Source organism: Meleagris gallopavo, chromosome 24, assembly GCF_000146605.3.
Source record: "Meleagris gallopavo isolate NT-WF06-2002-E0010 breed Aviagen turkey brand Nicholas breeding stock chromosome 24, Turkey_5.1, whole genome shotgun sequence".
Lineage (NCBI taxonomy): Eukaryota > Metazoa > Chordata > Aves > Galliformes > Phasianidae > Meleagris > Meleagris gallopavo.
Window position 1 is genome coordinate 2,695,668 of NC_015034.2, and position 24,854 is coordinate 2,720,521.

Consider the following 24,854-nt stretch of genomic DNA (forward strand, 5'->3'; position numbering starts at 1 on the left):
GGAGCCGGGGCGATGTCGGCACGGCTGGGCTCCCGCCCGCTCGGAATTCGGCGGGAACGGCGCGGGCGGACCGCCGTGCTGTGAAAAGGTGTTGCAGCCCCTAAGGTAGGACGGCTGTCTGCCCCGTGGGCTGAGTTCAGGGATGGATAACGGTATCGCGCGCCTGCCCTCGTTTAGTTAAGCAGTTTCGGTGACTTTCTGACGTCTAAGATTTCTGCTGTTAGTTTTTTTCGGTACAAAAGACAATGTTCTGAGTGAGATATGAGTGTAATTTCCAGAGAATAATGTGAGTGTAGCAGAGCTTGCCCATCATGGGGAGGGTGCGGTGATGGTGTAGCACTGCAAACCAGCTGTGTTCCACACAGGTGCACCTCTGGACTCCGTTCTGTCTCCGAATTTACAGGAGGTTTTTTTCTGGCGACCTTTCAGAATTATTTCTTCTTATTGTTCAGTAATTTAGGACCAAAACCCAGCTTGCTTTCTTCTACTCTGTTTTATTCTCGCGGCACCGGCTAACAGCTGAATCATCAGAATTCTTATATTTGGCAAACTACGGAAGAGAGGGATTGTTTTATGAACATAAAGCTGTTGCCAAACTCTGCACTTTTTTTCAGCATTGATTTTTGCCCCTGAAGATTCAGCTGCTCTTAACTGAGTTGCTTTCAGGCTGTCAGGAACTGAACCAGCAACGTGGAATTCTGTTCTTGCTGTACCTTCTGCCGTATTCTCCTTTATGTTTCAGGTTATATAAACTCCTGAGCCATTGTGGAGAAAAGCATTTACTAACTTTCAGAACAAAACATGATCCTTCTGCTCCTGATCCTTCCATTTGGAAGCAGATAGGCCACATTCCTGCAGCAGCAAGCAGCAGTGCAGTGTTAAATTCTTCTCAGCAAGGGATGGGGTAATTCTTAGAGAAGTTTAAAGTTCAGATTAGCATCCCAGATACACAGCAACTCCTCAAAGACCAGTGATTTTGACAAGCTGTCTCTCACGATTAGTTCTTCATAAGCCTATAGGACTGTGAGCAGAAATATATTCCCCTTCTTCCCTCAGCAGCCTTCACCTCAGTTGTGCAGGAAGAATTTATTATGGTGGTGTCTTTTGCATTGGCTGTAATGTTCAAAATTACTGTAAGAAAAATAAATAACAACATGAACTGATTAAACGATCAACAGTTTTGATGAGAAGCACAAGCAGCCAGAGATTGAGGTTTTCAAACAGTGTATATATGATACAGGAAAATTGATAAGAAGTATCTCATGACTGTAGACTTTAATTTCTAGGTTAAAAACAGAATGGTTTGAGTTTCTCAGAGAAGCTGGCAAGTGCATAAAGGCTTTCTGTTGTTCAATTTAACCATGTGCTGCTGCTTTCTATCTATGATGCCTGTATGATTTCTGATAGCACAACAAGAGCCTCTTAGCAATGATGTTAAAACCATACATAATTGTTTAAATTTAGAACAGAACACCATAATTAAATGGTGTATACCTCTTTGTTGCTCTCAAATATGTAATTCATTGCAGTGTTTTGAATTAGGCATTAAAAAAAAAATCTTGCTGCTTAAAAACTCACTTGAAAACAGATCTTAAGTGTAAATGGCAGTAAGTAGGTCAGTTCTCCTTTCTGCTTTTGTAAAAAAGTTAACCTTTTGTATGCTGGATTAATAAAATGTGACCTCGGCATGAACAGCCTGACCTCTGCCCCATTTTGGGGAGAAATAGTTACAACAAAATAGGGAAACTGGGGGGAAATAGTTACAACAAGGTCTAACGTGAGCTTTAAATGGCCCCATGAAGAACAGGTGGCAGCAGATCCGAGCTCACTGGTGCTTTTGCAGCAGTCCTGACCAGTAGGCTTCCTTCCTTCCCATGCAGTAGGAGCCGTATGCTCATGCAATTCTTTTTGTGCAGCAAAAGAGGCTGCTTTTCTTTTCCTGTATTGGAGCAATTGATCACGGATAGAGGCAGCGGTACGGCCGATGTTATTTACCTGGACTTGAGCAAGGCAGGCCTTTGGCATGGTCCCATATCCTTATCTCCAAATTGGAGGGATGCAGATTTGATGGGTGGACCATTTGATGGATAAGGAATTGGTGGAAAGGCTGCAGACAAGGTGGTGATCAATGGCTCTATGTCCAGGTGGAGGCTGGTAACAATCGGCGTCCCCCAGGGGTCTGCCTTTGGACCAGTGCTCTTTAATATCTTTTTCAGTGACACTGGTGATGGAATGGGGTGCACCCTCAGCAAGTTTGTTGATGACACCAGGCTGAGTGGTGCGATTGACACAATGGGATGTCATTCAGAGGAACCTCAACCGACTTGAAAGGTGGTCTTGGATGAACCTAATGAGGTTCAACACAGCAAAGTGCAAGGTTTTGCACTTGGGCCGGAGGAATCCCAGGCATCTATACAGACTGGAAGGAGCGGTCCTTGAGAGCAGCCCTACAGAGATGGACCTGGGAGTCTTGATGGATGAAAAGCTGAACATGAGCCAGCAGTGTGTGATTACAGCTCAGAAAGCAAATGGGATCCTGGGCTCCATCAGCAGAGGGGTGGCCAGCAGGGACGGGGAGGTGATCGTCCCCCTCTACTCTGCTGTTGTGAGGCCCCAGCTGGAGTACTGTGTCAAGGTCTGGAGCCCCCAGTATAAGAAAGACAGGGAGCTGTTGGAGAGGGTCCAGAGGAGCCACAGAGATGAGCAGGGGCTGCAGCACCTCCCTACAAAGACAGGCTGAGGGAGCTGGGCTTGTTCAGCCTGGAGAAGAGAAGGCTGCGGGGTGACCTCATTGCAGCCTTCAGTACATAAAGGGAGCCTACAGACAGGAGGGGAATCAACTGTTTGAAAGGGGAGATAACAGCAGGACAAAGGGAAATGGTTGGAAGTTGAGGGAGGGCAGATTGAGGTTGGATGTCAGGGGGAAGTTGTTCGCTGTGAGAGCGGTGGGGTGCTGGAACAGCTGCCCAGAGAGGCTGTGGATCCCCGTCCATCCCTGGAGGTGTTCAAGGCCAGGTTGGATGGGGCCCTGGGCAGCCTGGGCTGCTGTGAGATGTGGAGGTTGGTGGCCCTGCGTGTGGCAGGGGGTTGGAGCTTCGTGATCCTTGAGGTCCCTTCCAACCCTGGCCGTTCTGTGATACCGGTCTGGCGCAGCGTGCCCTGCGCCCCCTGCTGGTGGGACGTGCCCTGCGGCGCGGTGCGGCGCTCCCCCAATGGAAGCCGTGCTGTTTGGTGCCGCTCTGTGCGTCATCACCAGCGCGCCTCTCCTCGTCCGATCGGGCTCGGCTGGCCTCGGGTCGCTCCGTTAGAGCGCTCGCTGCGAAAGCTCGCCCCGTGGGTTGCTTTCCTGCCGTGTGACGGCGCAGTCATGATCCACAGCCTGTTCCTGATTAACGCCTCGGGGGACATCTTCCTAGAGAAGCACTGGAAGAGCGTCGTCAGCCGCTCTGTCTGCGATTACTTCTTCGAGGCGCAGGAAAGGGCTTCAGAAGCAGAGAACGTACCGCCGGTCATCTCCACCCCGCATCACTACCTGCTCAGCGTGTACCGCCACAAGATCTTCTTTGTGGCCGTTATCCAGACGGAGGTGCCTCCTCTCTTCGTCATTGAGTTTCTGCACCGTGTCGTTGACACTTTCCAGGTTTGGCTCACGTGGAGGAAGGGCGCGATGGTGTTTGTTGGTGGGTGCTGGGAGGTTAGGAAAGGAGAAGCCTGACATCGCCACTGTTGCAAAGGATGACAGTGATAGAGAGGAGAAAAAAGGGAGTCTTTTGAGTTAGCCACAATTAGTTTTCTCTTTTTTCTCTCTCTTAACTCATATCCCGTACCTGCAAGGATTTAGAATGTGTGCTTTTTTAGTATTAAATGGGGAGGTTGGTGGCCCTGCCTGTGGCAGGGGGTTGGAGATTTGTGATCCTTGAGGTTCCTTCCAACCCCATTCTGTGATTCCGAGTGCTTGCAGTAGCTAGGAATTAATTTCTCAGGTTGACGATGGATTCGAGATAAATGTTGGCTTACAGGAAGGAGCCTTCAGCAATCAAGAACTGCGTTTCTGTTTTGCAATCTTCTATCTTCTAGGGGCTGCGCTTGTGAGACCCAACTGAAGTTGGTTTCACAAGTCTCAGAAATTCTCAAAGGAAATTCTGCAATTTGTGTACCTTAGTCTGACAGTCTGCCTGCACGTTTACAGCACAATGTGTCTTGGAAGGGTACCTTGCTACCCAAAGAAGTGAGCTATAGGAATTGCCTCAGAGCAACTGCATTTCGTCTCTGCTGACACGACTGTGAGTCGACGGTGGATGCAGAATGCAGAACGTATCTCTCTACTGCCTGCCACCAACAGGATTGTATAGTCTGGGTTTGAATTGTCTTGTGATCAGCATCCTGCTGAAATACAGGATGTGTTAGTGCTTGGTCAGATGAGCATCACGTGAACTTTTCTTCCAAATACTGGTCAGAATGCAACAGTAGGCTCTGAATTATGTTTCATCAAGTTCAGAGTGTGATTGACTCTTTGTTTATCCCCAGAGTTTGAATCCAAGCAGCTTGTTTGGTTGTTTTTTTTTGTTTTTTTTTGTTTTTTTTGGTGTGTGTATGCGTGGATTTGACTTTCTTTTGGTGAGACCTGTTAGCTTTAGGTTGCCTGAGGCTGATTCTCATGTTGTGCTGAGCTATTTGGCCAGGTATGGCTTGAGCGGAAAAGCAATTTAATTGGAATTTCCAAATATTGTTGTCACAGGTAGATTCCCAACCATCATTCTGCAGTGTGGTGGTTTTTGTTTGTTTGTTTTGAACGCCATCAGTATTATAGTAACTAGGTAAAAGCATTATTACAGTCAAAATCTGAGTTACTTTTATTGATATGGGAGTCTTTTGTTTCGTGTTCAAGCCAAAACATTCTTCAGGAAATTGTTTATTTTTAGTTAATATTCCTCCTTATCCAGTTGCTCCAGAGCTGCTTTCAAATGCCAGTTGAAAACTCTTGGCTATTAGAGTGAACCCCATTATATGGAAAGGAAATAGATGCATACAACAGTGCAGTGATTTGGCAGCTTTCTGGGGCAAAGGTGGAGGTATGCTTAGAGTTGTGCTTCTTGTTGGAGTGTTCAGTATGATGTGCTTCTGTTAACATGTGGAGTGTCAGTGCTGTTTCACCTGCTGCAAGGAGAAGCTTGATTGATTTATTTGTGGGAGAAAATGAACTGAATGGTCACTTATATTCTCCTCTAGAGATTAAGTAATTATTTCTTTTGCACAGGATTACTTTGGCGTCTGTTCAGAGGTGATGATCAAGGACAACGTTGTGGTGGTTTATGAAGTGCTGGAAGAGATGCTAGACAATGGCTTCCCATTGGCAACAGAATCCAATATTCTCAAAGAACTGATAAAGCCTCCAACTATCCTGCGAACAGTAGTCAACACCATCACAGGTACAAGGAAACCAAAAGTAGATAAACTGGTGTGACATGCCCCTAAGATCTCTGGTTTACAGTGATGGTTTCCAGTAGGTCAGAACTTATGTATACCAAATAAAAAGAATTGACAATGGAAACTCACAATGAACTTCAAAGGTTTTATTTTCAGGTTCTTTGTTAAAACTACTGCTCGTGTGTTCTCTGGCAGTACTCCTACATAAGTCAAACTGGACATAGGCGAAGAAAATATATGTTCCATGCCCTCCTAAACCATAGCACAGATCTTTGGGGGTCTCACGTTAGTGCTTGTGGATGTGGAGATGCTAATTGTAGAATTGTAGCATACAAATACAAACAATGAATAATTGCTCTCCCACAAAGAGACAGAGGTTTCTTGGAAATAAAGTGCAATCTAGTGAGGTGAGGCCAGGAACTTGTTCTGGAACATTGGCTATGTTCTGTGGTTGATGTGATTACTATTCTTCTTCCAGGAAGCACTAATGTGGGTGACCAGCTTCCTACAGGACAGCTATCAGTGGTGCCTTGGAGACGTACTGGTGTGAAATACACCAACAATGAGGCATATTTTGATGTTATTGAGGAGATAGATGCAATAATTGACAAATCAGGTATGGAAGTGGCTTTTTGCTAAGACCAGGGTAACTTGTTCTAATAGTCTTTGTTTTCCAAAGAGGTGCTCCTTCATGTAAGTGTGGTTTTGTTCCTCTTCTTACTTTGAAATGCAAAGTTGTAGGTGCCATTCAGTCAAACATTTTAGAGAAGTATCAAAACTTTCACTTGTTCTTTTCCTCTGACTGCTCATAAGGTCTTGTGAACAATTCTGTACAGGGAAAACAGAAGGTGACTAGAAATTCTGTGCAGGACTGTCTCCTTAGTTTTAATGTATCTTAGATTTACCAGAGTTGGGAGCTACTGCTGTTGCCCATTGGGATGGGCATTATAGATGTCAGTGTTTCTTGTTTGTATTCATCTTCTCTAGAAGTGTTTGGAAGTGAGAAATATGTTGAACAGACAACGTAATGTGTGGTGACACTTCATAAAGATATTAAATTCCCTTCTTCCTCATTAGTAATTTTTTCATGTTGTGATGACTTTTAATAAGGTTCATATAACCTTTGTTTGCTTTTATTGTTGTAGGTTCTACAATTACTGCTGAAATCCAAGGAGTAATTGATGCTTGTGTCAAGCTGACTGGGATGCCAGATCTTACCCTGTCCTTTATGGTAAAGCTCAAGGATGTATCTCTACTTAAATATTTTGAAAAGAGTTTCTCAGCCATGCCACTAAGATCTCTGGTTTACAGTGATGGTTTCCAGTAGGTCAGAACTTATGTATACCAAATAAATAGAATTGACAATGGAAACTCACAATGAATTTCAAAGGTTTTATTTTCAGGTTCTTTGTTAAAACTACTGCTCCTGTGTTTTCTGGCTAAGTTTCTGAGATTTGGTGTTTAGGCAAATATCTTAATGAGTTATCTTTTTATGAATGTGCATCAATGTAATTATTTGACGTGACTGAATTTGCTAAGATAGACTAGAGTAGTTTAGTTTAGCCTATAGGGATAAGCAAAAGTTAAAGCATGTTCCTGAGGGTGTTATCCAAGTGCATCTCAGATGCTAGCAGGCACAGGGCATCAACAGCCTTTCTAGAAGCCATTTCCAGTGTTTGACCACAGTAATTTTCCTCTGATATCCAGTCTGAATAGGACTAAGAATACTGAGTACCACTATGCACAGATGTAACAGCATCAGCTAGCTTAACATGCCTCAGTGTAGATACGTTCAGATGGGGACAGTGTCAAATGGTAGGCCCTTCACAGACAGAAAATTGCAAAGAAGAATTCAAGCAGTTACTTCAGCTGGTTCTGCCTTCATTAGCCTCTCTTTTATTTCAGAACCCTCGGTTATTGGATGATGTCAGTTTTCATCCATGTGTGCGTTTTAAGCGCTGGGAGTCAGAGAGGATACTCTCCTTCATTCCACCTGATGGAAATTTTCGCTTGCTGTCTTACCATGTCAGTGCTCAGAAGTAAGTGTTGAATTTAGAGATGCAAACTGTGGAATTTGGATCTTCCTGACTAGAAAGAAAGAAGGGCTGGGGGAATCATAAGAATAAATTTGCTTTGAAAGGTTAGGTGGCTTGTTGTGCCAAGTGAAGTAGGAGTGCGTGGTAACTTGTGCTTTTTTAAAATGTGGTGTCTCACTGTTTGGAGCAGTGATTTTTTGTCATTCATTTCTAGTCAGTCTGCGTTTTTTCAAAAGCAAGTAGCAAGTAGGTGAACAAACTAGAGTGGGAATGAATTAGGCAGTATTGAGTAAACAGGCTGATAATTACCTGTATTTATAAAAAACTTTAAGATAAAACAAAATAGTCTGATAATCCTGATATATATTTTTTTCTTTGTGATGTCTTTCTTAATAGAACTAGGAATTCTGAAAGCAGGCTGATGATAGTTGAGATTACAAATGCTAAGGCATTTTGTTAAATCTTATCAGACTTAAGTCAGTGAGAAGGAGCAGGGGAAAAAACAATTTGAAAGCAGGCAGTTGAAGTGCTGCTGCACTGTTTGGGACTGCTTACTAGCTTGATGATGACATGTAAGAAGATTCTGCTGTCTATTGCTCATTTCTTCCATTATACTGGGTGTCTTCACTTGTCTTGGAGGATGTAGAAAACTAAGATATGGAAAGTTTGGTTTAAAAAAGAAAAAGTAATTAAGGCTTCAGGACAGCATTCTGGATTTGCTCTTGGATTAATAAGATTAGGATGTCCTTCTCCTTTAAGAAGATCACGTTTCCTGCAGTCCTTCCTTGTATTTTTTTTTTTTTACTGGGAACAGTGAAAACCAAAAATGAAGGCGAAAAGTTAACAAGGACTCTGTTCTTCTCTTTATTCCAGTCTTGTGGCAATTCCTGTATATGTTAAGCACAACATCAATTTCCGTGATAGCAGCTCACTGGGACGCTTTGAAATCACAGTGGGACCAAAGCAAACTATGGGGAAGACTATAGAGGGAGTGATGGTTACCAGCCAGATGCCAAAAGGTGTCTTGAATATGAGCCTCACACCCTCCCAGGGTACACACATCTTTGATCCAGTTACAAAGGTGAGGAAAAATTAGATTTTGTTTGTTTAATTTTATCCTTTCAGCAAGTGAAGTTGAAGTGCTCATGCTTAAGAGAACATTTCTTTGGACGTTGATGCCATGAAGGCAGTATCTTTTCTTGGGATGTGAACTTAATATATTCCTGTTTCTTGAACAGTTGAACACAGGAGGTTGTCTTAAGCCACACAGCAGCTGAGAATGGATTGTAGTTCTGGATGTGTGCAGGAAGTCAAGGATTGGTGTTGTACAATGAGGCACGAGTCCAGTGAAAGGCTTACAAATTTCTGCTTATCTGATTATCATGCTTCATACTGCCTGCCAACATTGAATCCTTTGCGAGCGCTGAGGATTTGTGTTTGTTAGTGGGTTTTGATCCCCCCCCCCCAGCACATGCACCAGGATTCTTTTTTTTCTTCTTTTTTTCTTTCTGCAAGCTGTAAGGTTTATCTATAGTAGAGCATCAGGCAGCACTACTTCAGCCACATGGAAGGGAGGTGATTCTGCATTAATTATGTCACTCTTACCCATAGGAAGTAAAACTCATGGCACAAATAGTGGGGATACTATTCATGATATGCTTTTGAGAAACATCACTGGAAAGATAGGAGCAGCTGTCTTTGTTCTCCCTAAGTCTTTGCTGTATTTAAAGCGGAGGACCTCAGACTTGATTGAGGAATGGGTATCCAGTATGAAAAGGGATAATGAGCGTAGTGGAAATGCTAAGACACAGTTTGAAACACCTGGTGGGAAGGCAGGGCCAACCCAGGGAAGCTCAGCTGCATGCAGTGCAGTGCACCTGAGGGAAGGGCTAGAGCCAGGATCCACTGCTTCCAGCCCTCATTTAAGGGTTGGCAGTGGAGGTAAGGGTATCTTGCTGGAAATCCCAGCCTGCCTGAGGCCTTCTAAAGGTAAGCAAATTTTCTTTTGTTTCTGCATCTACAGCTGCTGTGTTTGGGCTTGTCCTCATTTTCTGCAGCCTAGGACTTTGCCATCTCTCTATTATTGCTGTACTTTCCATCACATTACAGCACTACACTGAGACAAATTACTTTTTTTCAGAGAGAAACAATAAAAGTTGGCATTACAACAGAGTTTTTCTTTAGAGAGTGTTACTACTTAAATGGTGGTATTTCTGCTTAACTGCTATATTTGCTGTTACTTGTAGTTGCTCACGTGGGATGTGGGAAAGATAAACCCCCAGAAGCTGCCAAGCCTGAAGGGTAGCATGAATCTGCAAGCTGGGACATCAAAACCAGATGAAAACCCCACTATTAACCTGCAGTTTAAAATTCAGCAGCTGGCTATATCTGGTAAGTGACCGTCAGATAAAGAAGCTGAATGTTTTCTGCTCTGCCAGTGCTCACTCTGCACAGCTGACGTAGCTCTACAGGCCTTCTGAAATACATTCTGACAAAGAATTGTATGCTTAAGCAACAGTTAAATGGATTTTTTGGGGGTTTTTCTCTCTGTTCTGTGAAACGGCCTATCTACATCCTCTTGCATTTCTTATGACCCCATAAATAATTTCAGAGTATGGCTGTGTTTGTAAGAATGATTCTGACAATTAATAATTGTCAGGTTTTCTTTGTGTTCCTTTTTTTTTTTTTTTTCCTTTTTATTTATTCTTTACTTACAAAAACTTTCCCTATGCTATCTGCCTTTCTAGAATGGTCTTCCTTTCCTTTATCCTGGAGGTCTGTCTGCTGTATTTGTGGCAACAGTCAGTCTTATTCTGTCTTTATTTGTTTTTAGGACTGAAAGTGAATCGCTTGGACATGTACGGGGAGAAGTACAAGCCCTTCAAGGGGATAAAATACATGACTAAAGCTGGCAAGTTCCAAGTCCGAACCTAGAAGATCATGAGAGTGAGGGAAAACACTTTCTTGTTTCTCCTGTCCCTAGCTGCTGGATACAGCTTCTCCCTGGTCTGTCTATTTAGGGTTACTCCCTTTCCTTTGGTAGCATGAGCAGGATAGCCAATGCTTACATGCTAGGGAGGAGGGAAAAATAGGGTTGACCTGAAACTATCTCATCCTTAGCTGAGCCTGAAGAATTTGCAGCTCTGGCAGATGGGAGAGGACTTCAGGTCCCTTGGGACCAGCAAGTCAGATATCTAAGTTTGTATCACCTTCATCGTTCTGTCTTACAGGAAATTCTAGGGATTGTTTTTCCAACTCCTGTTCCTTATATTTTGGCTGTGTTTTATCCCTTTGAACGTGATGTGAAGTTCAGTTTCCACAGAGTTCAACTGCAGAGTGATGGTCTGGCATCGGCCCTTCTCCATCACTGGATGTCAGGTTGGAGAGCTGTAGCTTTTGGCAGCAGTGAAATTGGCTGGCTGTGGTCCTTTGAAGGGGCTGAAAGAAGTGGAGAGGTAGATTGTCTCAACCAGGATGGGATTTTAAGAAGCATGAGTTTGGGGGAGGTAATGCAGAGGGAGGAAGTGGAAGAATTGAACTTTTTTCCTTAATATTTCTTAATCTGTCTTGGTCATTAAGTATCTTAAAGATTTTGGGATAGGCTGGAAATTTGCCCAGATCTTAATATGAAATCCTGTGGAGAGCTGACTGTAGCACTTATCTTGTAACTAATGGGCGGTGATATCTGAATGTAGTTCTGTTTCTCTTCTTATGTCCTCAGTATTTAGAGGTAATTTTTTTCCAAGTTTCTTTGGGTAGTTGGGGCAGAGACGGGGGAAGAACTTGTGTGGAGATGTAGCACTCTAATGGAAGCCCTTTTAAATTGAAACTGCAGCAAAGTGATGATGGTCACTATCCTGTAGCATATTGGAATCTCTTTTTCTTTCTGCCTCCCTATTACAAATGAAGGTGATACTGCTGTTTTCCTGCTCACTGGTGTCATTATCTCAAATAATTATGTCCTGGTACCATTGTAATATTCCCGACTGTACTTCATTCCAGTTCCAATCTCAGTTAGCTGCTGTGATAATTGGTGGATTCAAGCCTGATTTCTCACTGAGACTATGTCTTCTGCAAGAGTTGTTGCTACATATGCCCATCCCAGTCTGTGCTGCATCTCTCTGTAAAGCTTAAATACGAAATGAGAGGCATATGAACAGTTTTGTATTGTTTGTAGTGTGCTCTTTGGCCACTAGATGCCAATGTGTTAATTTCTTGGTAGCAGAACTGGTTCATAAACTGCTGTACATGTGATTACAACACTTATCAGGTGGCTGTCCGATCCAGCATGTGTAGTCCATGCTTGTGAACAGAACAGCATGACCCTAAATAAAGAATAATGTGCTCTCTGTTTTTCCTGTGATGGAAACTAACAGTGGATGAGTGGCATTTTGCTTTTGGAATTACATTTTTCAAGTGCAACTGATGAATGCCACAGCAGGTGACCTCAAATTGGGAGCATGTTCATTGCAAACATAAACTTCAACAAAAGCATAAATAAAACTAATTTTTACTTCTCACCCGTGTCATTTCAGAGTGGTTTGTGTGGGCTTTACAAGATACACAGTCGAAGTTTTAGAAGGCATCTATTAAAGAACTTTAACTGTTAGGAAGTAGACACCACTTAGCATTGCACTGCAGTGTATTGCGTGGCAATTGGAGTGCAAGTAATGTTTGCTTAGATAATTAGTTAATTATCAAGTTTCTGTTTTGTGATGTCATTGTTAAACTCATTCTGCTTTCTGTTAGAGGATAAATGCAGCCTTCGTATGATATGATCTTTACTTTTAGATAGATGTATGCCTAGCAAGCTCTTGAAGAGGCTGCAGTTAGACTTATCCTTCTGCTTTTGTAACTGATGGTAATGCATGGAAATTATGTAGTCAAAAAATGAGTGTTGGTTCTGTGACAGGTAAGGCTGTGTTATGATTTTTACCTATTATTTGTTTATATATTTGGTTCCTGTAGGGAGGAAAAGCAACAGCAAGAACAGAGTGTCCTAACAAGCATGCCATTCTGTTTTTGCTCAGATAGCTTAAGCTTAGTCTCTGCTAACAAATTTGTTCCAAACTGAAAAAGCAAGTGGTACATGGATAAGTAAGCAAGCAGCACATGCCTAAACATCTGTTATTTCTATTGGAGTTGGAAACCAGTGTAAATAACCAGAGTAAAACATCATAAGGACAGAGCTTAATCCTAACTAGAATTATTCTAATATGCATCCAAATAAGAATTAGCATTTTTATTTACAAATCCATTGTTAATACTGTGTTACAAAGAGTGCAGTTGTAAATTCAGTGGAGTTAAGTGTGGATTATTGTCTTGCTGGACAAGTTTAGACCTGTTGGTTGTTCTTACAGTGGTGGAAATCTTATTGTTAAGCCAGACAAGTACAGAATAACTTACAATACTTGCATGGTATTTCAACAACAACAAAACCAAAAAAGCACACCTTTGGAATTGTAAAGAAAAGTACATTGAAAGACTTATTCTCCCCTCTTCTCCCCACACACACAAGTGTTACAGCAGTGTTTTTTTGAAGTGGACATTGCACAGTGTGTTATTTTTGCTATGTGAGACCCAAATGGGGATAACCCAAGCTAGAAAAAGTCTATGTAGAGTAAAGGCTCAAGCTCAACCCTTCTTTGATTCACCTTGCTGCAGGCAGTTGTATTTTGAGTAAGAAAGTATGTGTATTTCCATTGCACTTCTTTTTTTTAAATGATGTTTTTTTCATATGAGTTTGTGAGACTTTCTCATCTAGCCCATTGTTTGTAGGGAGATATTTGTCTTGTGGCTTAAAAGCTAGAAAAGAATATTCCTCTAAAGAGGAGGGATGAGGAAGGGGTTTGTGGGAGTAAATTTGAATAATGAACATATTTCACAAAGGAGATTGTTGAGGTATGCCCTAGGGCCGTGTTAGAGAAGACGTGTCTGTGTGTCTCTTGAGTCTTGGTGACCTAAAGAGGGAGATGAAAATATCAGGAAATGAAATCAGTCTCATTTGCCTTAAGTTCACCCCTGTTCCCAAAACGACGTAGCTCACATTTTGCAAGCCAGAATTTAGTTTCAGTTCTACCTGTGTGATTTGATGGAAGGAAAAAACTTAGAGGTGCAAGGGGAAAGAGCAAGAGCTGTGATAACCTGCAGTAAGAAAAGTGGAGTACTCTGAGAAACTGCCTGTACCACCCACAGTAGCATGTCTTCCTTGTATACTGAGTCATAAGCATCTGGACAGGTAGGATGCCCTGTCCTTAAAACACCTCAAAGCAGGTTGTAAGGGCACACTCGTGGGATTATGGATAGTTACTTCCTTCCTCAGGATTTCATGTTGTTCTGAATCCAGTTAAGATAACGGTTCACATTTGTATAAACACCAGGAACGTCTTTGCGGCCGCAGCCAATTCCCCAGCTGATGATTCCTATTAGATGCATGCGATTATCCTTCATGCAGACCAAAGGCCCTCCAGAGTCACCCTGCAGAAAGGTACCAGGTTAGTAAGAACCTCCTTTTTTTGTATGTTCTGCATTGTTTACCTATTCAGTGGCTATAATGGTACATTAGATGCTCCTTAAATACTCTGTGCAGCATACTGACAAATCAGGGACACCACGCTTCCAGTGCTCTCAGTAACAGCACTTTCACATAAGTGCCTTCTGTATTTCAGACAGAATTCTTTAGTGCTCCTCTCATATTCTCATATCAGAGTAGAGACCCCAAACGGTCTAAAACTAAGGTGTCCACCCTTGTATAGCACACATTTATGAAACGTGAGGCATTTTTGTTAAGAGACAAGAAATAGTTTTGTTCAAACCCTAAACATCCAAGCTGCTTCATGCTATTGTGAGTAAAGTGTGAGTATTGAAGAGATAGTGAAACTGAAAAGATGCTGATTTTTATTTAGGTATGTTTGCTCACAGAATAGAAAATAATAGGAAACTGCTGAGGTGGGGTTTCCTGTTCAGTTTTGTGGTATTTCCTGTATTTAGAATTTTCAGTCTGTATTCTGGTTTGCTTGAGTGAATGTAGCTTGCATTCCTAATCATGAGGAAAAGATGGAGAGGGAATTAAAAAGAAGACCCAACAGATAAGTTCTGTTAAACAAAAGTTCTCTAGAATTTCCTTGTAGTCAGATGCAGGACTTCTTTAAATGATTTTTGTGAAAAGTTCTGTTAGTTAATTATCAAGAATAGACCTGGAGGGGAAAAAAAAAAAAGGAATAAAACTGGGTTTACCTTACAAGCATCATCAAGGTGCCTTGTGTCTCCTGCACATAACATGTTGTCTGTAACTGTCCTGTTGTGTAGATGCTTTGTGGTGCACCGACTGGCTGGAAATAGTCTGACGTGGCCTTCCTTCAAGTGCTCTGAATAAAAGGGAGAAACTGAAAGGGATGTGAAGATATGTGAATATAAGAAAAGAAATAATATATATATATAAATATATATAACTTTGCAGTTCAGTTTTTTGCAGTTTGGGAGAGTACACTAATTAGTGGCAGGAAAGAAGGGTGGCAAAACTAGTATTTCCTTGCCAGGAGTCTTTTTTTAATTACAGAGGTTCTGCTTTGCCAGTGAGAACAATTTAAATACAGTTGAAAGACAATTTTGCTGCTTCAGCAAGTTCAGAAGCTACAGATTTTTACAGGGTGCAAATTGCTAGGTCTCTTGGGGGGTCATCTTTGCATGAGTGACATCAATCTAAATGAAGTGCATCTAATAATCACTACATCTATGAAAAGGGATCCTGTATTGGATTTGGGTTAGTTAAAAACAGATGTCTTCTTGTACAAAATACTGAATAACTAGATAGGAATGCACACTCATGTTATCTTGGAATGGAATTGATTTATTTTTGCCTTGCATGTTGGTTTTATTCTTCTGCATAGTTGCAACTGCATGAAGTTGAAAATTGGCAGGACTGTTTTTCAGACTGATTTTAAATTATAATTGCACTGTCCTTTTGCTCTGAAAGAGGTAACTGTACTCTCTATGGAAAAAGCTAAGGACTAGCTTTAGCTCTTCTAAAACATTTTGTGATATGCTTGTCTGTTGAAGCTGTATGTTAAGTCTGTTCCAAAAGCCTTAATAGCTCAAATCATGATTTGTCCTTGTTATGATGGATGCTTCACAGTCTCTGCCTCAGTGTTTACAATTTAAAGGTAATAAAAGTAAATGCCAGTAAGGTTAGAGCTGCTTTTTCTTCCTTTTTGAAATACAGGTTAGTCTATATGTACTTCCAGACAGGTTTTATTCCAGGCTTTTTCTTGGCTCTGGTTTTTAAAGTAGTTCTATTTCAAAACCATTCCTGGTGAGGGGGTTGATACTGCATGCCTGTCAGTGTTCACGAGGTATTGAGGGCATAATCAGAAGACTGTAATTTAACTTTTGGTTAGCCCTGAAGCAGCCAGACAGTTGGATTTCATGACCTTTGTAGGTACTGCCCAATTGAACTGTTCTGATTAATTTGGCTGACCTTTTAATATATATCCAGGACTTTTACACCCTTAGCTTTTTTTTTGTTGTTGTTGCTAATTGCTGTACAGTCAGTATATGTTTCTGATTAATGCAAGTACCCACAAATGCATGGTATATTAAATCTTGACAGAAATGGATTTCTGTGAGAATGACAATTTCTAAGTTAATAATTAAATACAGTAAATCGTACAGCAGAAACGTGGGAGCCTTGACTGACAAACTTTGCCTTATTCATCATGCCATTTGCTGTGTTTCTACTGTTTGAGAGTTTCAAGGAAAACTCTGCTAACCCAGGCAGCTGACAGATCTCAGATGAATGAAATAAACCAAAACTTGTTTTTATGTATATTCCAGATAAAGGTATATTTTGGGGTGCTAATGTAATTCCATGAAATAATTCAGGAGTCACAAATTAAACAGTATTAAAGGCTTGAGTTCTTTGGGGCAGAGGACCTAGATTTAGCCACAATGCATCTTCTACTTACATTCTTCATTTCTACCATAACCAGAGATCTCACATTCAGTCCAATCAGGCAGCTGCAGGTCTGGTGTTGGGAGGCAGGCTGCTCGAACAGTGTCTGTTTCAATAGCACAGTCTTCTGTGTCTGAGTTCAACTGCAGCAAAGCTGAACAGCAGGGGGGAAAAAAACAAACAAACAAACAAGAATCACCACTTGACTAACATCAAGCTTTAGCAAATCACAACCATCAAAAAGAAATTCTTACCAATATCATTGTTGTAATTCTCTGAGTCATATCTCTCATGTACAATGTAGTTCTTCACCTGAAACTTTTGTTCCTTCTCCTCTGGAGTTGCTCGAGAAGTCCTGCCCAGCACAATCTTCAGCTGATTAGTACTAAAACTTTAAAAATGAAAGCGTATTTAATTTCTTCCATTGTTAACTGGAGTAGAGCCTTACCTTGAAGATGTGCTGTTGGAGCTTCTCTTACTTTAGTATTATTACTACATCATCAGTCAGGCAGTTTGATCTCAGATGTCCCATTTGCTTTAGTTCTTGCACTAATTGCTTTGAGCCACCATGGCAAAGCTCCTCTGTAGGTCTCTTGCTGTTAGATGGCTCAGCATTCTGTGCTGACAGCTTTGTTCTTTAGCTATTTGATATTCTGCTCTGGTACCTCAATGCTTGTTTGTCCAGTAAATGCCTGCCTGTAATACCGATCACATTTAATTATAATTCATTACTGTAGAATGACTTAGTGGAGTAAATGTCTTTTTCAAGTCTTTCGCTCTTCCAGTAAGGCTAACACTGGATGCTTCAATTTTCCAGGCTTTTTTTTTTTTTTATTTTTTAAATTCGTGATTTCCCAAAAAGTACCAAATCCACAACTCACCCTTCTTCAAAACAGTGAGCAGCTGACAAAACCCAGCAGGAACTGATCAGAATTCCTCCGCAGAGGAAATGCTCTCCGGGTGCTCGGCGATACTTCACAAAGATGGCAGCTTGCCACGGGTGAGCTTCAATGTCTGCATAGGAGCCAACTTTAATCCGGTACTGGCGTGCTCTGTGCTGCCGTAGGCCACAGCTGGCTGTAGATGACAAACAAATAAGTTTTTTGTTCAGGGACTCTTGCAGCGAGCTGGGGTCAAGAGTCTGTTGGTTGTCAGTGCACACTGAGGCAGCCTGACCCGAACTGTTCAGTATCTGACTCATTCCTGTTTCCTAGGAAACTTGTACTGATTTGAAATAACACACTAAAGAAACCCTGTCTTTCCTATTTCCTCGTTCTGTGATCATTTCATCTGGCAGAGGAGGTACTTCTGTGACAGCTGAGGCATAGAATCTCTTTTTATCCTAAGGAGCTTTTTTTCCCCATCTCTTATTTTACTATAAGAGGCTTGCAACATTCAGTACAGTAATGCTGTGAAGAAAGAGCAGAATCAGGAGTGTTAGGATCCTTACAGCAAGTAGGCACATCGCAGTACTCCCATGTGAGCTGTTTTCCTTTCAGTACGTGGCACCAGGGCTTGCTGTCATTGTCAGGATTCCTGCAGTACAGGAAGGAGAAGAAAAACTTGTATCACCAGATCTGCAGAGCTTAGGGAGAAGGAGACACTTAAGGACAGCAGATGGGGTTTTGAGTGTACTCTTTTTGATCTTTTTAGAGACACAGGAGGCACAAGGGCGTGTTAAATTTTCATTTATGGAGTCTGGTGTTAGAGAAGTAGAGGCAGACCAAGTGGAATGAAAATGACCATTGGCAGTGAGTTTGATTCCCAGCCGTAGCATCCCTACTCTGCTTTAATAACTCATGTAAACAGCTAGAGCCCTGCCTCAACATTACCACAAGGAAACTTGTTTTTAAGTTCACTGCATTACTGAATACATACCTGCAGAAATTGTGACTGCCAAGGCCTAGCTGGTAAGCATCTTTTCTCCAAGCAGTATATAGCTTGCTGGCAATGATTTGAGAATTCCACCTCAAACAGGTAGCTCCAGAACTGGTAACACTGTGACTACCTCGGTAATCTGTGCCTCTTCCAGTTTTGCAATTGATGTTTCCAGCTTAAATAAGAAAACTGCATGTTAAATGGTGCACGTGAACCATCAGCTGTTCCAATTGTGATTTCTGTCAAGGCTTCTATATATTAGCTATACTTATCTCAGGCTCTGTAATAAATATTAAAACCTTAAACATGGTTTAACATGAGAATATCTTAACCATGGAGAACTCTAGAGCTGCCATGACTTGCTATATATCTAAAGCCCATTCTCTGCCCTCCTGCATGTACCTTTTGAACAGGAGGGCACACTGCAGTGTTCCCAGGTGTACTTTCCCCCTTTGTAGACGTAGCACCAAGGTTTGGAGTCCTCATCTGGGTTTCTGAAAGAGTTATGACATTATGCATCGTTATAAAGCTATAATTACTAGTCTCAAGTGTGCCATCTAGTTCAGTAACTTGATTGTGCTTAGCAGTGAAGGGGTGAAGCAAACCTGCAGAAGTCATTTGTATTCTTATTTTAATTATAAAAGCATGGAGGTGAGGATGAGACAGCTAGTAGCAAGAGTGGATAGCTTGTTTGTGCAGTTTAGATCATGTGCATGAAGTACTACATTGTAGAGTTCTGAGGAGTGTCTCGATCTGCAGGCAAATGTGATAGGAAACTGGCTTGCAAAGAGAGTTTTTAACACAGAAGACAGCAATGGGCACAAGGGAAAGGCTATGAAGTGAGAGAGGCATGCATTTTGTAGTCTGTCAAACATCCACTCTTAGATGGTTCAGAAATAGAAATCTATCAGTTGCTGCTCTTGGACTGCAACGTTTGCACCTATTCCCAGGGTTCTATGGGTGGTACTAGGCTGTTGCAAATAGCCTTTTTTTGCCCTAAGCTCTCAGAATAACCAGATTCTTACAGCTCTAATGTGTTCTGTGAGTCCCTCACCTGCAATAGTTGTGATTGCCCAATCCCAGCTCAGCAGCATCCTTTCTTCGGCCGTTGTATTTATGGTCCATCAAGCCATTGATGTTCCAATTCAAGCATTCAGCCCCACTCTCTGTTACGCTCCACGTACCCCTGTATGTTACTCCAGCATTTTTGTAGCACTTAACTTCAGTATCTGAGCAAAAGGGAACAAAAAACAGCATCACAAATTCTGCTTCCTCTGACTCTGCTCTGTTTAAAGTTGGCTCCAGATGCCTTGTCTCGTAAGTCAGTGAAGCATCATTCCAGGCAAGTTCTACATATACACAAATGTCTTTGTCTTCAAAACTTAGTATTTTATCAAGAGGCCAGAGAATCGTAGAGTAGCTTGAGTTGGAAGGGATCTTAAAGATCATCTAGATCCAGCCCCACTGATGTGGGCAGGGTTGCCAGCCACTAAATCAAGCACCTGATCAGGCTGCACAGGCCCCAAATATCTCCATTGATGGGGCATCCACACCTTCTCCAGGCAACCTATTCCAGCACCTCACCACTTTCTGAGTGAAAAATATCCCCCTAACATCTAATCTAAACCTCTTCTCTTTTAGTTTAAAACCATTCATTCTTCCTTGCCCTATTGCTGTTAGTATAAAAAGTCTGTCTCCCTCCTGTTAGTACTGGAAGCTGCTATAAAGTACTGGAAGGCTGTAATGAGGCGTCCATGGAGTCTCCTCTTCTCCAGGCTGAACAAGCTCGATGCTCTTATTTTTAGGAGAGGTGCTCCAGCCCTCTAATCATCTTTGTGGTCCTCCTCTGGACTCACTCCAACAGTTCTACACCATTATTGTGCTGGGGACCCCAGATCTGGATGCAATATTCCACCCGAGGCCCCATGAGACACAGAGAAACCCACGTGTCCTTTTCTAAAGTTGTTTGAAGCATTAGCTTTACCACAAAAAGAGGCAACTTAGTGGAGGGACCCCTGTACAGCAGCAGTTTTGAGTACCTAATCCTTCTGCACTGCATGGCTAAAGCCAGCAGCGTTGTTCACAATAACTGGAGTAGCATACTTACCTATTTCACACTGCTTCCCAGAGAAACCGTGGTGACAGAGGCAGATGAAGAGCTGTGGTGAGTAATACGCCTGTGAACACTGGCCCCCATTGTAGCATTTATTTCTAGTGCAGGCTGTGGAATAAACAAAAGCCAGGAAACGATTTAAATTCACAGAATTTAAACAGCTGGCAGCATGCCCATCCGTCCTCCTCCTTCAGTCTCCTTTAGCCTGTTCTACTTTCCCCTAACATGTGTATGTAGTGTTAGACTCTTTCCTTTGCTCCATTCTCTCCATTAACAGTGTCATAAGCTTTTCTCAGCCTCTTGCCCATTCCTCCTTAGTTCTGTCTGAGTCAGTGTATACTGATGCTTTCATTTCAAGCCAAATTTTGTGTGATAACTCCTTCCCTGACAATGGAGTTTTTCTTTAGGATGATTAGATGGATAATTTGTCATCTCCCACCCTTTCCGTTCTTTTTCTTCTTCATACTCACCTCTGATAGGCACAGTGTGGCAGTAACTCCGACCACTGTCACACCTACAATACTCTATTCTGCTCCCCGAGAGTCTCAGCCAGCTCCCCCTGTGCTGGTATATTTGTCCAGATGAATAGTCTTTGCAAATAGCTGTAATTGGAGAAAGGGAACCCTCTTTTAAAGATTCATGGAAAAGACCTTGCTGAGCAAAATAACTCTCTCTTGCCAGGGTAAAAAGTATCCACAAAGGGATAAATCAGTCTAACAGGCCACTCTTTCTTATTCCCAGACTCAAGCTATCACATTTCTGTCACTGTTATGCTGCTGAATGTTCTGTTCTGCTAATGACCATCCTCATTATGACTGAAGAACAGAGAGAGAGGAGAACATTGTTCTTTAAGGTGTGGATGGTAATACTCTATTTTGTCTTCTGAATCTGCCATTCTCAGGGTTGCTCCCCAGCCATGGAAAACAACTTTCAGGCTCCATTCCTTCAGTGTCATCTCCTTTCCTCTCCTCTGTTTTTAAAGCCTCTGGGTCATGCAGCTGTACTTTGCCTGGCTTACCTCTAGATCTGGCTCCCCGTTTGTAACGCATGTGCAAGCCCTGCAAATAGAGAAGGTGAATTCTGTGAGTAACTGCTCTCTTAAGGAAACTGAGAGAATAAGTGCCCTCAAGAAGCCACATCTCTTCTCGAGGTCTTGAAAATCAGGAAACAGTGAAAACTGTGTTAAGTGTTTCAGCACGGGTACTGAAAAACAACAAATAATTTAATTAGCACAGATTATCAGGTTACTGCTTGTCACTTGAGTGATGTGAGTTTGGTGGTGTGTTGTACTTGCATCATTTGTGAAGTATTTATGTGCTGGTGGAGCACTCCAACTGCTAACTAAAGCTTGTCTGCTTTCTGCTATTTGAGGGAGATCCATGAAAATAATTTGCAAGTGTGTAAATGTGAACAAGCAGTTGTTTTTGCTCAGCAGCTTTTGCTTGCAGTTCCCTTGCGAGTACTTTGATTAACTTTCATTTTTCAGAGCATGTGTTAAGAAGATTAGTCATAAGAAGAGCTCAGCATGGACTGGACGTGCCTGCAATGATGCGTGATCGTTCAGTGCAAGACTTTCACTTGCTACCCATCATATTTAAATACTGAAAGTGGACTGGGAGGAAGGAGCAGAAAGGTACAGATGCATATCCTGCAGCCAATTATTTTTCTTCCTCATTTCTAACAGTAGAACTAGATCCTTCCTTTGATACATACGGCTGGAGTCAGTGGTAAGAAGAGCTGCTGAAAACTAGGTTAAGTGTCTGAGATGGCAAGAGCATTACTTGATGTATTACCTCTTACCTGGCACTGAGCAGTCTTGATTGCTCCCACCAACAGGAGGAGACTTAGGAGCTTGCCTTTCATTCTGAGTGTTTTCCACATCACCTCCAGAACTCAAGTTGTCTATGGAGGTAAAAGAAAAAATAAACTGTTGAAAAGGATGTTTTACAGCATGAATGACTTTCGAAGCTTCAGGTTTAAATAATGAGAATGCTTTTTACATTAAAATCCACTTTCTACTCCGCAGCTCTCTGCAATTCAGTCTAGTTGTGAATCCGGATCTTTGCCTCCACTCATCTCATTTGCTTTGAAAATCTGCTTCTTCCCTCATTAGAAATTAACTTCTTCCCTGGAAAAGTTCTTCAACAGACCTGGTTACAAATAATTATAGGAAGGACATTTGGATACCGTGATCCTGCTGTATTTCATGTTACTGTTGCTTAATACATACATGTATTGGCTTTGAGTGGGAAGTTTCTTGGCAGAAGCATGAATTTGGGACCCTGTAGCCTCTGACTGCAAGGAGATAGATATGTCACAGTCTTGTACTCAGTTCTCTTCACCCAATTTGTTTCCTAACAAAGGAGGCAGATGGTTTCTTTCACTGAGGCTAAGAAATATTGTCTGAGTGCTGCCTGGTTTTGAGTATTCATTGGACAGAGAACACATTGTGGGCATCAGGGGACATCTTCACAGCAGTGTCAGTCCTGGGTACGTGGAAATGTTGATGAAACTAAGCAATGTATATTCTTTCCTTTGCTGGCCAAAATGGCATCTCTTATCTCATTCTCATATCATAAAAATGCAGATGGTCTAATATGTATAAGTGGCTCGTAGTCTTTTGCTCTACTGCATCCTTTTTTCCCTTTTTTTTTTTTTTCCTGTTCCAGCTGGTTTACATTACGGTGCTACACCCTTTCTTTTCTTCTTCCCTTCTCCTATGCCTTTCCAACCACGAATGATTGGTGTCCTACTATACATGGAAAACTGTTAACACATTTTAGCAGCTACTTTTCAGTCTTGAGAAAGGTACAGTATATGCCAGTAGATTGGAATGTTCTGAGTGATAAGCCCTATCAAACTGAAACCACATAGCTGTTTGAAAAATACTGTGTTTACAAAACTCCAAGTGGAAACCTGCCAGCAGTGTGCTTTCTGGTAAAGTTCTCTTAAGCAGTCACAGACCTTGAGTTGACCTAAAGAATGCTGCAGATGTACTGGTTTTGCTGAAGCATCGTTATCAGTAATGCTTTAAATTACACATTTCTACTATAATTTGTTAATAAGAGCTGAGTAATACTCGCTCTCTTAGTACTATCTTACAGATATGGCATAACACCTTAAAAATTATTTTCTAAATGCAGCTTAAAAGGTCATTGGTAGTGATTTAAAGTAGCTCCCTCTTCTGTTTACCCCTCAGTAACCTAGAGAACCAGAACTCCCTGCTGTTTCAGCCTGAGGCTGTTTGCCCTTTTACTGCTTGCTGAGGCTTGAAGCAACTGGACGCTAGAAGTCTTATCCAGCATTGTATGTCTTCAGAAACTGAAAGGCAATAGCTCAGTTGGTTAACTGCCCTGGTATTTTAGTAGAATTTATTAAAAGCATTTGATGATAATTCCAATCATGTCGAAAACAGAAAATGCAATTTTTTAAATGGGTACAGAGTAGTACATACCTTTTTTGCTTTTCCTCTCTTGTTTTCTGCTGCTGATTGGCTTCCCAGACCAGTCTGTTTTTACGTTTTCCACATCTCTGTTACAATCTCTGAAAAGCTCCGTGCTACTTAAAACTGCACTGAAAGGGGTGGAGCCTTAAGAGGGCAGTAGGGTGTGCTTCCCACTCCTCCAAGAGGAAAAATAGCAGCCAAGATCTTGGGATGGTCTGGGACAGAGTGGCACATGTCCAAACTGTGAGGTTTCTGCATGGGACAGGAGGAGAGCTGACTTGTGGATTTTACATACTGGATTTTGCAGCCAGTTTGCTTTGTTCATTCTTTATTCTAATCAGAGAGCAGATGCAGCCTTCAAAACAAACATTTCTGCATTAGACACCTTAAACTTCAGTGAGACTGAGAATAGTTGTATCCCCTACGGAGAGCTGTTTTGTCTCATTGTGCTTCTAGGAATGCAATAGGTAGCACCTCAAGTGAATGCACAGGTGTGTTGTTTCTAACATGACCAGAGGCTGCAGGCTTAACAGTAATGCTGAGAAACTCCTGCTTTGAGCTGGAGCAGTGTGCTGTAGTGGAGTGACATCCCTCAGAATCTTGGGCACAGAGACCTTGTGTCACAACATGCCTCAGTGTGCTGGAAGAAGAAATCAGAACTCTCGAGTTAATTGATAACAATGAAGAAATGTTAGGAGCTCTAGGTAGAAATAAGGAAGAGCATGTTAAGGACCAGAGCTAAATGTTCACTGATAATGTCCATCCCAGAAAATGAAACTTCTCAGCTAGAGTGAAAAAAAACATCAGTCACGAAGTACTACATTATGAAAGTGCAGCAGCCAAATCCAAATGAGGAATTTTCTAACTGAATTTAGAACTGAAAACTATGGATGATACAGTCATTACAGTAGTAGGTGTGTGCAGACTTTTAGGAATTTATTCTCTAGAAATTGGTTTCTGATAAAATTTAGTGCAAGCACAGACAGAAATAGCATATGAGGGACT

General features: G+C 41.8%; 2 protein-coding genes across 2 annotated transcripts; one reads left to right on the plus strand and one right to left on the minus strand.

The window, feature by feature from the left end:
* The first annotated feature begins 3,250 nt into the window (after window positions 1-3,250).
* AP3M2 (adaptor related protein complex 3 subunit mu 2) lies at window positions 3,251-11,983 on the plus strand. Its single transcript, XM_003212405.4, has 8 exons — window positions 3,251-3,640; window positions 5,258-5,429; window positions 5,906-6,043; window positions 6,573-6,658; window positions 7,333-7,466; window positions 8,337-8,544; window positions 9,710-9,854; window positions 10,297-11,983. Exons 1-8 carry the CDS (start codon window positions 3,368-3,370, stop codon window positions 10,395-10,397), a joined length of 1,257 nt encoding a protein of 418 aa, XP_003212453.1. The 5' UTR covers window positions 3,251-3,367; the 3' UTR covers window positions 10,398-11,983.
* Window positions 11,984-12,690: 707 nt separating this feature from the next.
* On the minus strand, window positions 12,691-23,985 carry PLAT (plasminogen activator, tissue type). The gene is made up of 14 exons (XM_003212406.4): window positions 23,859-23,985; window positions 22,205-22,306; window positions 21,423-21,462; window positions 20,875-21,006; window positions 20,399-20,512; window positions 19,346-19,520; window positions 18,694-18,785; window positions 18,292-18,466; window positions 17,864-17,949; window positions 17,295-17,490; window positions 16,668-16,804; window positions 16,427-16,567; window positions 14,700-14,848; window positions 12,691-13,940 (listed from the first exon to the last, which is right to left on the minus strand). The coding sequence occupies exons 2-14, from the start codon at window positions 22,283-22,285 to the stop codon at window positions 13,782-13,784; spliced, it is 1,677 nt and encodes a 558-aa protein (XP_003212454.1). The 5' UTR covers window positions 22,286-22,306; window positions 23,859-23,985; the 3' UTR covers window positions 12,691-13,781.
* Between the last annotated feature and the right edge of the window lie 869 nt (window positions 23,986-24,854).